The following is a 14,790-nucleotide window of genomic DNA, read 5'->3' as shown; positions in this document are numbered from 1 at the left end:
GACCCCTTAGTTTGCTAGTGAAAAAAAACAAGTTTTGATGGATGATGTATATTGACACGGGTACGGGGTCACGCACCCCCAACCATGTTAGCACACACACACACACACACATATCGGCACTTCACCTAGATCCACCAAACCATTTCGACGACACAGTAACGCGAAAGCTCACTGGCCATCCATCATGCATGCATGCCCCGGCGGGATCCCGCACGTGCCGGAACACTCGACTGGACTTGGAAAGGTTATGGTAGTAAACAATGAATATAACCCCCCGGTCCCCGATATAGACATACAACTATGTTTGATTAGTATCGCCAGTGTAGGACACCACAGCCAACAGCCACATGGTAAACAAAGGACCGACCAAAGGTGTCACGCCATATGACGTGCTAACAGATGCGGGCTCTTTGGTAAAAACCCCGGGGGTTTTACTGACACCACCATAGTGAGCGTGCATGATGAAGGCGTCGTCATGACGGCAAAGGTCCGCCACGCCCGCCCCGTAATCCTGAACCACCTGCAGGCCAGCAGGCCAGCATTATGTACCGACCACCGTGCCTGCCTCCGGCGTCCCACGCAGCCAGCTCCTCCTCGCCAGCAGCCAACCAAACCGTCTTCTACAGATATAAAATCCTACACTGCACACAGCGCAATCATCAATAACTCCACCAACAATTTGTCTATCCCACCTGCCGAAAAATATAAGGACGTGGCGCTAGCATGCCGTGGCTCCTGGCCATGGGTTGCATGTAATAACCTATACCACCGGCAGGTCCGTGCGTGCTCCAAACGCACTGTAAGTGCAGCACCGCCGATTGTACTTTGGAAGCAAAATCTACATTCCGTGCCCCCCTTCCAACACTGCAATGCTATGCTGGCTATCTAGTAATGACATACCATGCATCCAGTGTGAGCTGGACACTAAGATTCTAAGATAAGAAAAGCCGCCAGCTATAATCCAATAATAAAGCCGCGCGCCAGCCTAGCACCCGTATTGATTACCAAACACACAAACTGCACATTTTCCCTGCCTGCGTATTGCATCCTTTGATGAGATGCACTGATGATGATGATGGTGAACTACGATGACCTGGCTCCACGCACGCACGCACGCACGCAGCTAGCAATAGTACTATTGCTAGTGTTGGCGATGACAGTACCATCGCCACATCGTTACCTACATACGCCGTCAGTGGGCTATATTATATCCGGTACATCGATAAAAAGTTCTCGATGCCCCCCCATCGGTCCGTCCTTCATTCCATTCCAAAGTACCGCTGCTACCTGGAAACTACTTGACAGGTTTTCAAGCACCCCTGCTGTGCTCAAGCAACATACAACCCCAGGCGTTGCAGCAGTCCCAGCCGCTACAAGGGCTCGTTCCTGTCAACTTTATTTTACTTCGTTGTTGCACGCGTTATGGACGGACGGACGCGGTTGGAACTCTACAAGGCTCTGCTCTATCCAGGGCGCATGCGTGGATGACTTTCTAGTGAGTGTAGTGGAGGAAAAGCGCCCCAAGAACTGGGCTACCCAGGCAGGCCGCGGCCGTGCGTAGTGACTAACTACTCCTCACAAAACCCGGAAGTAAGTACATGAGTGCTGATCACTCTCCAACACCTAATTTCCACGAACGTAGAGGCATTACAATCCAGCATGATCATAATCCATTCCTATTTAAGATAAAGCCCTGTTGATGTGATACTGTATGTATGTAACCCTTGACGACTATGTATGCACAGCAGCAGGGAAGGACCTGAACGTGAAGACACGAAATAAACAACAGCGATTTAATGGGAATGAACTACTAATGGAGTCAGAATCAATAAATTCCCCGGCATTCCTGAGGTGTGACATGTATGTGCCTTGCCTGCGTGTGCATGTTCGTGAATGTGCTTGATGAGTAGTGCAAGATTTGCATGCTTGCTTGTCCATCTAGCTGCCCATCCTGCCAGCCATCCTGCCCGCCCGGTGCTGCCTTCGCGTCAGCTTGCCTGCCTGGCAGCATTAGCCCTCTCTTCTCAGACTATCCTCGTCTATATACCATGTATGGCGACGACAGCTGCCTGCCACCCTGCGACGACTGCGGTTAGCTCTAACGGAACCCAGCGACAGTCGTACGAATCTACTGTATACGAATCAACTGTATAGCACCAATGATACAGGAGGCGGGAACGACAAGAAAGGAGGTCGGAAAGCGAGCCCCATCGCTATCTAAATGGTGGCGCTGCTGCGAGCTATCTTCCTGCTGGTAGCTACGCAGCCACCCAGGCGTCGCTGGTATACCAGCGGCTCGCACCGACGACAACATCCTGTATCGTTCTCTGGAATCGCGATGGGCAGCATATTTAAACAGCGACGTCCCGGTGAATGTCGAAATGTGCATCTTGCTGAGAGCCGCTATCCGTAATGCATCAAGCATATAAGCTCATCGAAACATCAATTCGTTCGCCAGTTGCGACACGCGCCTGCTGCTGACTGAATGCTGTCCTACTCGTCAAACATATACAACTACTACTGCTGCAGCTTGAGTACCCTCAAGGCCCTCCCTCGCTGTACACTAGAAAGCAGCTGCCCAGCCCAAACGAACATAGACATAATGCCTTCAAATAACGCCCCCTCGAGCCTCCTGGAAGTAAAACATATATTTTTTGTAAGGAACGCGAAATTGTTTGGTGCGTTGTATTGAGCTATGTTGATGTTTGCGCGTCCATTACTGCTATGTAGTCTACCTAGCCGCGGCCCGTGAACGTGTAACTGCCGACGTATCCGATGGCATCCGGGTTGCATTGCTTGCTGAAGAAGGTGTTGCTCGTCCAATAAGCTGATGCGGTTTGAACCACCGTAGGGCCCAGAGAAACCGTGAGCGTTACGTTGAGAGCCCCCGGCTGATACCACCGCACGCAGACGTGGTAGTCATCGGGCCTCACATCCGCGAGGCCATTAGGCCAGAACACCACCTGCATCAGGGGCGGGGGGGTACGCCACATGTAGTAAAAAAAATTCCAAAAATTGAATTGTTCTGTTCATCATGCCGTGAATCCACTAGATCTGCTTCGTGCATTGCATCTTGCACCCAAGGCGACTTTTCATTGAAGTAATAACCACTTACCTCTGCGTTTGGATTGCCGGCTAGATTGGTGTTGTCGCCTCCGTGCACGGCACCGCCAGTACTGTTAACAATTGAGTTTACCTCGTACGTCTGCTCGTTGTCTGTCCAAGCCACGACCATGTCCCAATCGTACGCCGCCGTGGCGGCCGGGCCTTTGAGCACACGTGCATGAGGACACCCGGAGAGTTTCGGAGCGCAGCTATATATCAATACTCTTATGTATTACATACACTCTCTAGCAATTCACATAATATTATTAATAAAAAGTATAAAATATCAACCGCCGAACGTTCGTGCCACGTTGGTCTGGCGGGCAGACGCCTCGAAGCCGGACCCTGCTGACCGTTAGTTCGGGAACTAGGGAAACACGCAATCACACACACACACACACACACACACACGCGCAGGTCAAATTTTTCCTTCAAAAGGATAATCATGACTCAGATTTGAACAACGCCATAATAATCTCAGTGCGTGGAAGCTCCGGCGGCGGCCGTTTGACAAACGAAGAGCGGAAAATAATCAGTACAATAGTCCTACGTCAGGTCGAACACGTTAAATGGGCAGACTACTCCAGCACATTATTATTGAATAAATGTAATTGAAATCATCAGCACCTATGTGCAGTATATATATAGAAATCCTGACTGATAAATACTGAATGGCCTGGAGCATTAACCAGCATTAACTCGTAGGTCGTTTCCTAATCAAGCAACGGAATACAAAATAAAGTTGAACTGGAGAAGTAAATTTAGTAGGGCTGTGATTTATCTGAGGTAGAGAGCGTCGGACCCCTCTCGTTGCAGCCCCCGGCCGCAATGGAGACAGTTTGTCTGGCCAGTGGTATTTTCATATACATCTAGAGGTTTAAACACTGATACCGTACCTTTGCTGTCAAACCACGCCACGCAGAAGTATAGGGTTACTAGGCTGCTTGGAAACGGAAGAGGGTCTGGGCACTTTAGCCACGTCTCGCCGGATGGAAGAGGAGGCGAGAGCAGCGGAGGCGGGAGCTTCAAAGGCGGTGATGGTGAGGAGCCCGGCAACTGTTCGGGTTCTGTTGTAGATTGGGGACGTGAAGTGGGATTTGAGGGGCTCGGCATAGTCGGGGGGGACAGCGATGCTGGCTGCGTAGGGGGTGGCTGCAGTCGCAGTCGGGGGGCCAACAGTGGCGGTGGTGTTGACAGCTCCGAAGGCTGCAGCGGCGAGGGTGATGGCGGCGCTAATGGTGATGGCGGCGTTGGTGATGGCGGCGTTGGTGATGGCGGCGTTGGTGATGGTGGCGATGGTGATGGTGGCGTTGGTGATGGCGGCGCTGGTGATGGTGGCGATGGTGATGGTGGCGTTGGTGATGGTGGCGATGGCGATGGCGGCGATGGTGATGGCGGCGTTGGTGATGGTGGCGATGGTGATGGCGGCGTTGGTGATGGTGGCGATGGTGATGGTGGCGATGGTGATGGCGGCGTTGGTGATGGTGGCGATGGTGATGGCGGCGTTGGTGATGGTGGCGATGGTGATGGTGGCGATGGTGATGGCGGCGATGGTGATGGTGGCGATGGTGATGGTGGCGGCGGCGGTGGCCTTGGAGGCGAGGGTGATGGCCTTGGAGGCGGTGACCTAGAAGGTGATGGAGGCAGCGGCCGTGGGGGTGGTGGACGTCTTGGCGATGGCGGTATGCGTGTAGGGGTTGGCGGCGGTGACGGTGGCTGTGGCGGAAGCGGTGGGGGTGACGGTGAAGGTGGCGAGGGAGGCCTTGGAGAGGGTTGAGGCGGCGAGGGTATGAGCTCCTGTCCCAGCGTGTAACTGCCCAGATAGCCTGCAGCTCTGCTGTTGCACATGCCGTCCATAGGCGGTGTCATATCCAATTTCCGTACAAACGTCGCGACGATACTGTTAAACCGCATTACGACCGCGGTGGCCTGTAACACCGGTTTCCTCTCTTCCCAGGCCGAAGCCCGCAGGCAAATATCATATCTGGTTTGCGGCGGGTTTGATGTAAAAAAGATGTTCTCAGTGTTGATACGCTGATCCCAGCTACTGCCGCCGTACTTGCCACCACCGTTGCTTGGAAAGTCGTAGCTGATCTCGTACGTGATGCTTCTATTGGTCCAAGAGACGACGATGTCCATGTCGATAAGTGTATTCCCACGACCTATTGAGAAAGGAAGGGAGGGAGGGAGAAACGTTGGCATAAGCAGCACTGGAAAATGTGATTTTTTCAGCCGGTGACGACCGGAACCCGGAAGGATTGCCAGTGCAAGCCAGCCACATCCCTACCTGTTAAAGGCAAAAGTCATCTTTTAGATGTAAGGTGCGTGTTGGCAGCAGTACACCAGCAGTACACCAGCAGTACACCAGCAGTACACCAGCAGTACACCAGCAGTACACTGGTTCTAACCCACCTGTTACACCGGAAAGCACTAGCCAATCTGCCTTGAACATCAGCGGGTAGATGTTGTTCACCGGTGGCGGCGGCGGTGACGGTGACGGTGCTGACAGAGACGGCGGCGAATTGAGGTCGTAGCTGCCGATGTAGCCCACGGACGACGGCGAGCAAGTGTTGCCATCAATGTTGAACAATCCCGTATCAACAATCTTTGTAAGAGTCGCGACAGGATTGTTCTTGAATACCGTTAAGGTAACACGCAGCTGATTCATAATTGCCGAGGTCCGCCAGGCTACGCAAACGTAGTAGGTGGTGGGCGGGGGCGTGTATCCCAGCTGCCAGTGAACTTCTTCGTACATGGTGCCGTACATGATGTTGTCACCGCCGTGTACAGCGCCCGCTACTGAAGCCGCGTCCACAGAGCCAATGTAGTTGCCAAGGCCGGCAATATTATCTGTTCCGTTCCAGGTCCATGCCACCTTCAAGTCCAGATTGTACAGACTGCTGCTGCCCAAAATGTTGTAGTCGTAGTCGTAGTGGTTGGCGTCGTCAACTGCAAACGGAGTTCGGGTGCCGTACAACCTTAATGTGCTGAGCTTAATCAGGGAACATCACGATAATTGTTCCTTATGACTCGAACAGAAATAACTTACTATAATAAGCAAGTGTGCACACATCACAGCAGACAGATTAAAAGGCTTCGCGATATCCGGAGACAGACTTACTTGTGACGGGGTAGAAGTCCACGCGGAAAGTCAGCGGGAAGGGGTACCACAGCTGGGGGGGGTCCTGGACAGCCGGTGTGGGAACTGACGGTGACGGTGGTGACGGTGGTGGCGGTGGTGACGGTGGTGACGGTGGTGTTACAGACGCTGGGCGGACCAGGCGGAACGACATCATCTGGCCATCGTCGCAACCAATGAACAGCCGGGGAATGGATAAAGCAGCTCCCAGGCAGCGGCGGTCGTCTATGGTGGTGCTCAGGTTCATTTCCGGGACGATCTGGTACAATGGCCTGCATTGCGACATGTGTGGTCAAGGTGCGTATGAGTGCACCATCATCACTACTCAGCCGCAGCTATTAGAAGATCATGGGCAGATTGCAACGCTGAAATGGGCTGAAAATTGAGCCACGTATTTAGGCATTATTGCTGCGCTTTATGAACACGATGCCGCAAACCTACGGAGTACGGTGTGCACGGTGATTGTTTGCACCTGTCGTCGTACAGTTCGCCACATACGTCGCCATTACAAACGCGCTAAAGCGCTCTGCAAATCCAGTCATGCCCGCCACGCCACTGTGTCATTTTAACGGATACGCAGCGTAGACATATTCCCTGGATCCAAATACCTGGATCCAAATACCTGGATCCAAAATAATAATAATCAGGGCCCATGCCATACTGGGAGACCAGCAAGACAAACCAACGCCAGCTGTGAGATCTTCCGCCCCCTGAAAGTAGTGGGGTGTCGGCACTCGGGGAACGTCTGCACTCACCCGTCAGGAAGGTTGGGATTGGCGAACACCATGAACTTCTGGCCAGCCACTAGGGAGCCACAGGGCCCAAGCTGCGGCCAGAAGCCGATATTACCGCTTCCCAGTGCCAGGCAACGGCCCGTCACAGACTCGCGAATCCTGTAAAGGTAGCCGCCCGTGGTGCTGTCTGCAGCCGCATATGATGGAAGAGGAGGACCACCTTAAGAAAAGGTAATAAATCATGTGATTCATCTATCTCCAGGGCTACATATACACGTGTGCGTGCAAAGTTTGGCGATGAAAACCACTACATGCAACGCTTGTAGTATTCTGGTTATCACGGGATCTGACATCCGCCGATCGGTTCTTTTCTGAAAAAGACGTGATATCGCAACAACGCTCCATATATACTCGGCGGGACAGGTAATTACGCGACGCCACACAGCCATTACCTACGTAATCATTTAATGATCCGTGAACAATAGACATAAAAAAAGGCACATGGCTCTCTACAGCTGTTCTTTGTCTCGTCAAACAGTTAAATGCATGCTTCGTTAAGAACATGGTGCCATCCGTAACCAAGATGAGCCAAGGACAGGGGAGGAAGGTGTGGTAGGCAGGTGCGAAAGAGAGAGCAGCAGGTACACAGTACGGCTCTATAAATACGCGCGTTGCGCGACCACCAGCATCTCGAGAGGCCTTTTCAGCGGCCAGCTGCTACAGAAAGAGAGAGCAGCACTCGTGTACACACCCGTCACACTCCTAAGAGGCGCCAGACATTACTGGTGACAGCTGTCGTGTACAAACCTGGTTCTTCAATGAAGTTGAAGACCGCTGCAGTGGAGTTGCATGCACTCGCCGCGGGGTCAAAGAACAGGGAAATACCCCGGATCGTCAGACACGTGCCATTCGGCGTTTGGATCAACATGTTGCCCGCCTGAAGTGCAAAAAGCCAACGAGCAAACAGCGACAGGCAACACACTTTTACGCCCGTCGGCGGAAATCCTCAGGTGCCAGAGGAGAACGAGGACGTACCGGCACGCGTACGGGACGGGCAACCACCGGGTTGAGCGGTGTCCTTAGCGTGCCCGTGAAGTGACCTGCCACCAAGACGGACCAGCGTTGCGGCCGCTGCGCGTCGGGTGTGGTCAGCAACGAGTGACGGATGGCGCGACCGTGAACCACGAACGTTACGTTGTCACGCGGTTGCAGGTTATAGAGCTCCACGCGCTCCACGTTGTTGACGCTGTCTGCGAAGTAATGACAAGAGGGGAAAAACGAGGAAAGAAAACAAGGTCTCATCTTCCTGTAGCTGAGATAGATGCACGCACAGGCAGGCAGGTACGCAAGGATGCAGGCAGCAGATAGGCAGGCGGGCAGCTACTACAGGGCAAACCAAACCCAGCCTCCTTAAGAAAGCCGCTTCGCAATCACGGGACGCGGTCGTACGCCGAAAACGCGATCAGCTTTTGAATAGCAGTGTCGAATTTGGAAAAGAAACAAGGAAAGCGGAAAGGTATGGTATCATCCAGCAGCGGAAATATTCAACGCCATTTATGGTACCTTACAATGAATATGGTATGGTGCGTGAGGTAGCTCATCATTTTCAAATGTATAGTCATTGCAGAACGGAGCTGGACTTGCCCACGTGCCCGAAACTCACCTGCACGCGTCCGGTTGTAGGTTCTAGTCATGTTCTGGGGGCTGATGGGGTAGTTTATCGGATAGTTTATCAGGTAGCCGAAATCGAGGTCGTTGATCAGGTCGCGTGTAGTCATGCCGCTTCCGGGATAATCGTGCCAAACCAGCGTGGCGATGATGGGCCTGAAGAAAACAAGCCGTATGTGACATCGCGCTAGAAAATAAAAAAATTTTAATAAGAAAATTTAAGCTAGGAACGATTTTGAATTTTTTTGGAGATGTAGTAAGGACGTGCAGATACTTGCTGAAAAAAGGTCAAAAACCTATGCATATAGCATATATGATGTGTGAAACAGGGGGTTATATCTTCGCCCGTGGCACCCTGAGAAACCCTGCCTTCCCCGGTATTTCGGGGCACCCTCATCCAGTCACCCTAGTCAACTTCTCAGTGGATCGCTCAGGTTCCGCACCCACCACCAGCATCCAACGGAATCTGCCGGGTCGACAGCGGCCCAACTCCATTCCTGGTCGGCTCGCAAGTTAACTTTATCCCAGGTCACCACCGTCCATCAACTAGGGGCGCAATACCTTCCACCATTGGATAGATTTTTGACCCTATACAGGTATCGATCCTGGGATCTCCCGGGGGCAATGGTTGCTCGTTACCAGAAGCATATATGTCAGTAAGGAAACCGAAAAAAACATGGGCATAGGAACCCTTACCAAGAACAAGAATTATTAGTGCTGCTTTTCTAATCTGCTTACGAAAATCGTTCAGGTTCAGGCGAGAAAGCAACCTGCTCTTCGTAACAACTTTGCCGGTCCTGAAGGGGTCTAACTACAGGAGAACGAAATTTGGTGGAATTTAGCTAGGTAGGCTTTTCTATTTTGTTTTTTTTTGCTGCAGAAATATTCGCAAAGTGGTCAAGTCGAATTTGGTGATGCAAACATAAGAACATAACTTCTTCTTCTGCCATCTTCCTGTACAGTTTATTTATTCCTTAACGCAAAAAATTGGAACAAGAACAAATGAGGACAGATAGCATGTGACAGATAAGTACACCTACAGCGTTCGTTTACATGCATTTAGAGTTACGAACGCACGCAATCGCTTCCATGGCTTCATCATAGATCCAGTCCGGTCCGGCATCAAGAGCTTATTAGCTGGCTTTCTGCACACAATCTGGAGGTATCCTGATAGCTTTAGAAAAAGCTGACTATTAGCGCAAGCAACTAGCCAACCAACCATGCATGCCCGCATAGCACACGCACTCACCCGGTGCCGGTCGCGCGGATTCCCGGCAGATAGATCATCTCGCCATCCTGGATTGTTCCGTAGTCAGCGACTGCAATGCGGAAGTTCGGATTGGTGAAGCCCACCAGCGGTAGGGCGCTGCTCAGGTCAAAACGGCCCCAGCCCTGCAGGCCGTCCGGCGCCTGACCCATGACGCTCCCCACGTTCGTCGCAAGGCCGCCCTGCAATTGACATCAACAAAACAGGGATCCAGCAGTCAGCATCATCCAGCAGTCAGCAATGATGGTTGTGCAAATTTTCTGGGAAATGGGTCACTCAAATTGTCACTCTTTGTCCCTCTTTTCCGTAATAGATCGTGCAATGGCAATAATGGGGAATATGGTGGGGCCATGCATGGGTGCAGTAGCTGTAGATAGTACTGTCACACAAATCGTCTAGGCGCTCCACCAGCATCTTATTTAATAAGCTATTTCAGCGGCCAGCCGCTGCAATGGGGAAACCCTGATCCGGCAATACAGCTTGTCTGCGTGGGTGAACGGGGGGTTTCCTAGGCGATAATGACGATAATTCATGATTTCTATTACAGCGCTGTAGTAGCTGGTACACAGCTGTGTACCATACTGCAGTATGGCACACATAACGTCTACAAATACGCGCTAAGCGCTTCACCAGCATCTCGAGGGGCCTTTTCAGCGGCCAGCTACTACATCAGCTCTATCTAATACATTTGGCGACCTGACTCCGGCCCAATCGCCACCAATAGCTATTCACTGGCCGTCCTGACAGTGGATATTCATTGCTAATAGCTAGCACATGGCTATACAGTAGTCCGCCTCGTGCCAGACCGGCGCACGAGCCATTGCAAGCCTGCTTACCGCCAGAGATTTTGCGCCAGTGATGGCGACCGCTTTGAGAAGCATGCCCGACGGCTCGAATGGAATCGACAAGGGGTCTGAGGCGCTCCCAGACGGGTAGAACCCATCCCTGTCGTCGTCATAGACACGACATAATAAAAACGGCAAACATGAAAACATGCATTCAGATTGCTACCCATACTAAAATTATACTCCATCTCGAACTTCATCGCAAAATTACCTCAAAATTCAGCAGTAAATAAAATGGCATTGGAGTTGACTCGAACGGACCATTGATCCCAACTCCAGTCAAAGACTGTTCATCAGGCCCTCAAGCAAACGCACGAGAACGCACGTTAATTAATACCAAGGACAGACATACACTCTTGCTTGGCAATCTCAAACAGCATGCAGGAGCAACAATGGGTAGTACCAGTTTGAGATGCGCGTGCATGGCTAAACTTAGCCACGCAAGGTAGGGTAGATCGTCCGCACCCAGCCTTACCCACCTAAAGTACTGACGTGCGAGAGCAAGGTGGCCTGACACCAGAGGTGTAGATGACGACGTACCCTGCATGGCAAGCCGGCGGCCGAGGTGCAATATGCACGCAAGGACAGGGAACATCCATCAGTGTTGCATCACGTCTTCCTGCAGGAAAGAACCGATCGGCGGATGACAGATCCCGTGATACCCTGGATACTACAATCAGCAGCGTCAGCTTCCCTTTCCGCCGAAGGGGACGTGTAGGTGTAAGTGTCACACGTGCTGGACTAGTACTGACCATTGGCCAGGTTAATACGATTCATCATTAAGGCTTGGCCACATCTGGTTGATAGCCCACCCAAACGTGTCGTTGCTTGCCACTTTGGAACTGGTGCGTGCAATACAAGTTACAAGTTCCGCACGCAAGTGCGGGTGTGTCCGTAAAAGCCGGGGGGCCCATGGGCGTGCGTGCGCAATGTATGGGAAGTGGCGGCGGGTGCAGCTTTCATGAGGGTTTTTCAATACGTGCCGATGTGAACTGTCAGAATCGTGAGAGGCGTTTTCAGAGGCCACCTGCTACACTCCGTCTGTCACACAAGCTTTTGAGTACCCAACCTAACTACAACGGACAACGATACCTAGATTGCTGGTGATGAGGGCCCCCCACCAGAGCGCAATCTAGCTATCTAGCGGATTGGCCCCGGCCCCCCAGCCCAACATTAACCACCCACCAGAGCAATCTAGTTGTCGTCCCAAGCCAATTCTTGCGACAGGGTCGTCCCACAAATTAACTATAGTTCCTACCCCCCGCACGCATGCAGCCAAGCCAAGTCATTCAAGCCCCGCCGTACATTACGAGTTGACTGTGCTGCATACGTGTGTACGTGCATACACATGCCATGTATGGCACCATCCAATACAAAATGCATGCATGGGTTTGCACGAGCGATTGCACACGCGACAATCAAGAGCTGAAACTGCCAGCAGGGTCGGACGACGCAAGGGAGCGATTGCTTACCGACATCTTCAACGTCTTGCGGTCACAGGTGGAAGCTGCAAGCAGAACACAGAAGCAGGCCACATGCATACGTATGAACAAGTATCATAATCCCACAGGACCGTCCTAAGTTTGGGACATTGCAGTTGGCCAAACAAAACATGAATAAGGGCGTATTTCCAGTGCGGATAAAGGCCAGGGATTAACCCTCTGTCCTCCATCGATACTTGCTCAAACGGCTAAGTTGTTGGCAAACTTACCTCGCCTTTTCAACCTTTGGTTCCCTTATGGAACAAAACTATGTGGTAAGCTCGTACCAAGGACTTCCGTGCCCTAATCCCTGGCCTTAATTCTCCTTAATCCGCACTGGAAATGCACCCTAATAGTTTGGGTCGGCAGCCGGACTTGGAACAAATACTAAATTACAATAAGTCCTATCACAACCTTATTATTACGTCGTTCATCCATATCGATAACGCATGTCAAAAAGCTCCATATTGTGGCCAGAAATTGTTGAGGTTGAATACATGGCTTGATCAGGCGTCACGAAGCTTTTTACGTGTGAAACATACGGGATTCGTTCGTTCCGTGAGGCTCGCAGCTGCACTGCAACGCCTGCTGTTCGCGAATGTTTATGTTATGATCATTTTTTCAATGCAGATTCTGCATATATACGTATGGCAGGCGGCTGGCAGAAGTTAAGGCCTGACTTCTGCTCCCAGTCGACCCAGTCGACCCGGGTTCAAATCCGCCTGCCAGCTCCTCGGGTGTTTGAGGAGTGATGAAATGGGAGGTGGCCCCCCATCATATGGACGATGTAGGACGTGATAATATCAACTTGCGAGCTGACCAGGAACTAAGTTGATGCGCCGTTGATCCGCTAGATTTGGTTGGATGCTGGTGGTGAGTTGCCGAACCCAACGAATACACTCTGAAGTCGGATGGGGTGACGGATTAGGGTGCCCCTCTAGCAGGGGAGAGCAGGGACTGCCCCGGGAAAGGGGGCCGCTGGCGAAGTTAACCACCCTGTAACAACATACATACGTAGGGCCAGGGTGAGGCCGACTCACGCAGCAGTAGTTACAAGTTACAAGTTACAAGTTCTAGTACTGCTGCCTTCCGCCTACCTGTCGCAGCCTCATACATATATGAGCCAAACGCCGAGACGATCCCAGTACCGGGCGCCACGATGTCAGGCTTAATGCGTCCGTCATAGAGTGGACCAGTTCCGGAGAATTGCGCGATGCTGTCGATGCCTAGGTTAATGATGGGCTGCGACATGGGTCGAGTTTTAGTTCAGTAGAAGAGGGTTCGCGCACACACGCACGCACGGTTTCATGTGTAGATGAAACAAGGACAGAAGAAGCGTAAGCACGCAAGCACGAAACGTATTAATAACGATACTTCTCGAAAGAAATTAAAGCTAGGGGCAAACACGCATTAATAAACGGAAAGGCTATAAAAAGGACAAGAATGCATGGCATGCGAAATATAAAGCTATAAAATGAAAAGATCAACCTCAAAGGAACGCATCACGTACAACCAGCTTTCGTCCTACGTCAGGTCTGAACCTTTTATACTGAAGTTCGTTACCGCTGTACTTACGTAGTCGACGCTTGTCGCGGAGAAGTTAGAATTCGAGATATTCTTCAAGGCGTCAATTACCCTTAAACCTTGGGCCTGCGAGCGAGCGCGACGGTGAGCACAATCCGCGTTACATGACAATGCGCATCCGTCCATGCCGCTGGGCGTGTAAATACTAAAGTTTAATATCAATTACGGACCGTGACCAATGCCGCACCGCCGCATACTGCTGGAAAGGCTCATTTGTGACTTGCCAGGAAAGGACTCGCGAGCTGATGATACAGATTATCATTAGCCAGTACATAGTCGCGGATACAACACTTGCATGCAGTAGTAATTATCACCCACCCACATATATAGCTTCTACACCGTCATCATCCCAATATCAAGGTAGCCAAATAGAGTTTGGAGGCGCAAGAGACCGCAAAGGAAGAACCTTGCTTACCCTGGATATGAGGGAATTTGTTGGCAATGCGAACCCAGTAGGTTTCAAATACATGGAGGCCTCAACAAATACGTTGTCCGGGTGCACGAACAGGATGGCAGCCGCACCGGCCTTGACGATATTGAACGCAATTGTGGTGTTTGTGCAGGCGGTCTGCTTCAGGTCCACAATTACAACACTGCCTGCGTAGCTGCCTTGCAGCGGCGTGCATGCGTTCTCCGGGCTGGGAAGGCGCACCGGAACCTCCTGCAATGGGCGGGACAACCAGCCATACGTACGTATTGTAACGTGTCCAACCGCATATATGTGTGTACATACATGTGTGTACATGTGTGTACATACATGTGTGTACATACATGTGCACCAGCCAGCAAGGCGGTAAACCAAAAAACAGGGAAGTACTTTCATCATCGTAAAAATTGTAAAACTGTGAGAAGTGAACACCATAGGTGTTGCACCTAATAGCAGTTTTTAAACTCAACACAAGGCGCAGCTCCAAATGGCAAACGAATGACACCAGCAGCCATGGCCGTGGCCGTGGCAGCAGTAGTA

General features: G+C 51.5%; 1 protein-coding gene across 1 annotated transcript; it reads right to left on the bottom strand.

Moving 5' to 3' along the window:
- Window positions 1-2,340: 2,340 nt before the first annotated feature.
- Window positions 2,341-14,540, bottom strand: VOLCADRAFT_106327 (uncharacterized protein; the record flags this gene model as incomplete). The annotated part of the gene is made up of 19 exons (XM_002954197.1): window positions 2,341-2,963; window positions 3,116-3,267; window positions 4,002-4,172; window positions 4,773-5,267; window positions 5,518-6,054; window positions 6,227-6,290; window positions 6,384-6,516; window positions 7,000-7,165; window positions 7,786-7,915; window positions 8,014-8,228; window positions 8,642-8,802; window positions 9,896-10,095; window positions 10,750-10,858; window positions 11,238-11,299; window positions 12,231-12,265; window positions 13,337-13,481; window positions 13,815-13,889; window positions 14,239-14,484; window positions 14,517-14,540. 19 exons carry the CDS (start codon window positions 14,538-14,540, stop codon window positions 2,736-2,738), a joined length of 3,348 nt encoding a protein of 1,115 aa, XP_002954243.1. The 3' UTR covers window positions 2,341-2,735.
- Between the last annotated feature and the right edge of the window lie 250 nt (window positions 14,541-14,790).

This window comes from Volvox carteri (assembly GCF_000143455.1).
Source record: "Volvox carteri f. nagariensis unplaced genomic scaffold VOLCAscaffold_41, whole genome shotgun sequence".
Classification (NCBI taxonomy): Eukaryota; Viridiplantae; Chlorophyta; class Chlorophyceae; order Chlamydomonadales; family Volvocaceae; genus Volvox; species Volvox carteri.
Note: the sequence above shows the minus strand (reverse complement) of the source record. Positions and strands in the feature narration are given on the sequence as shown.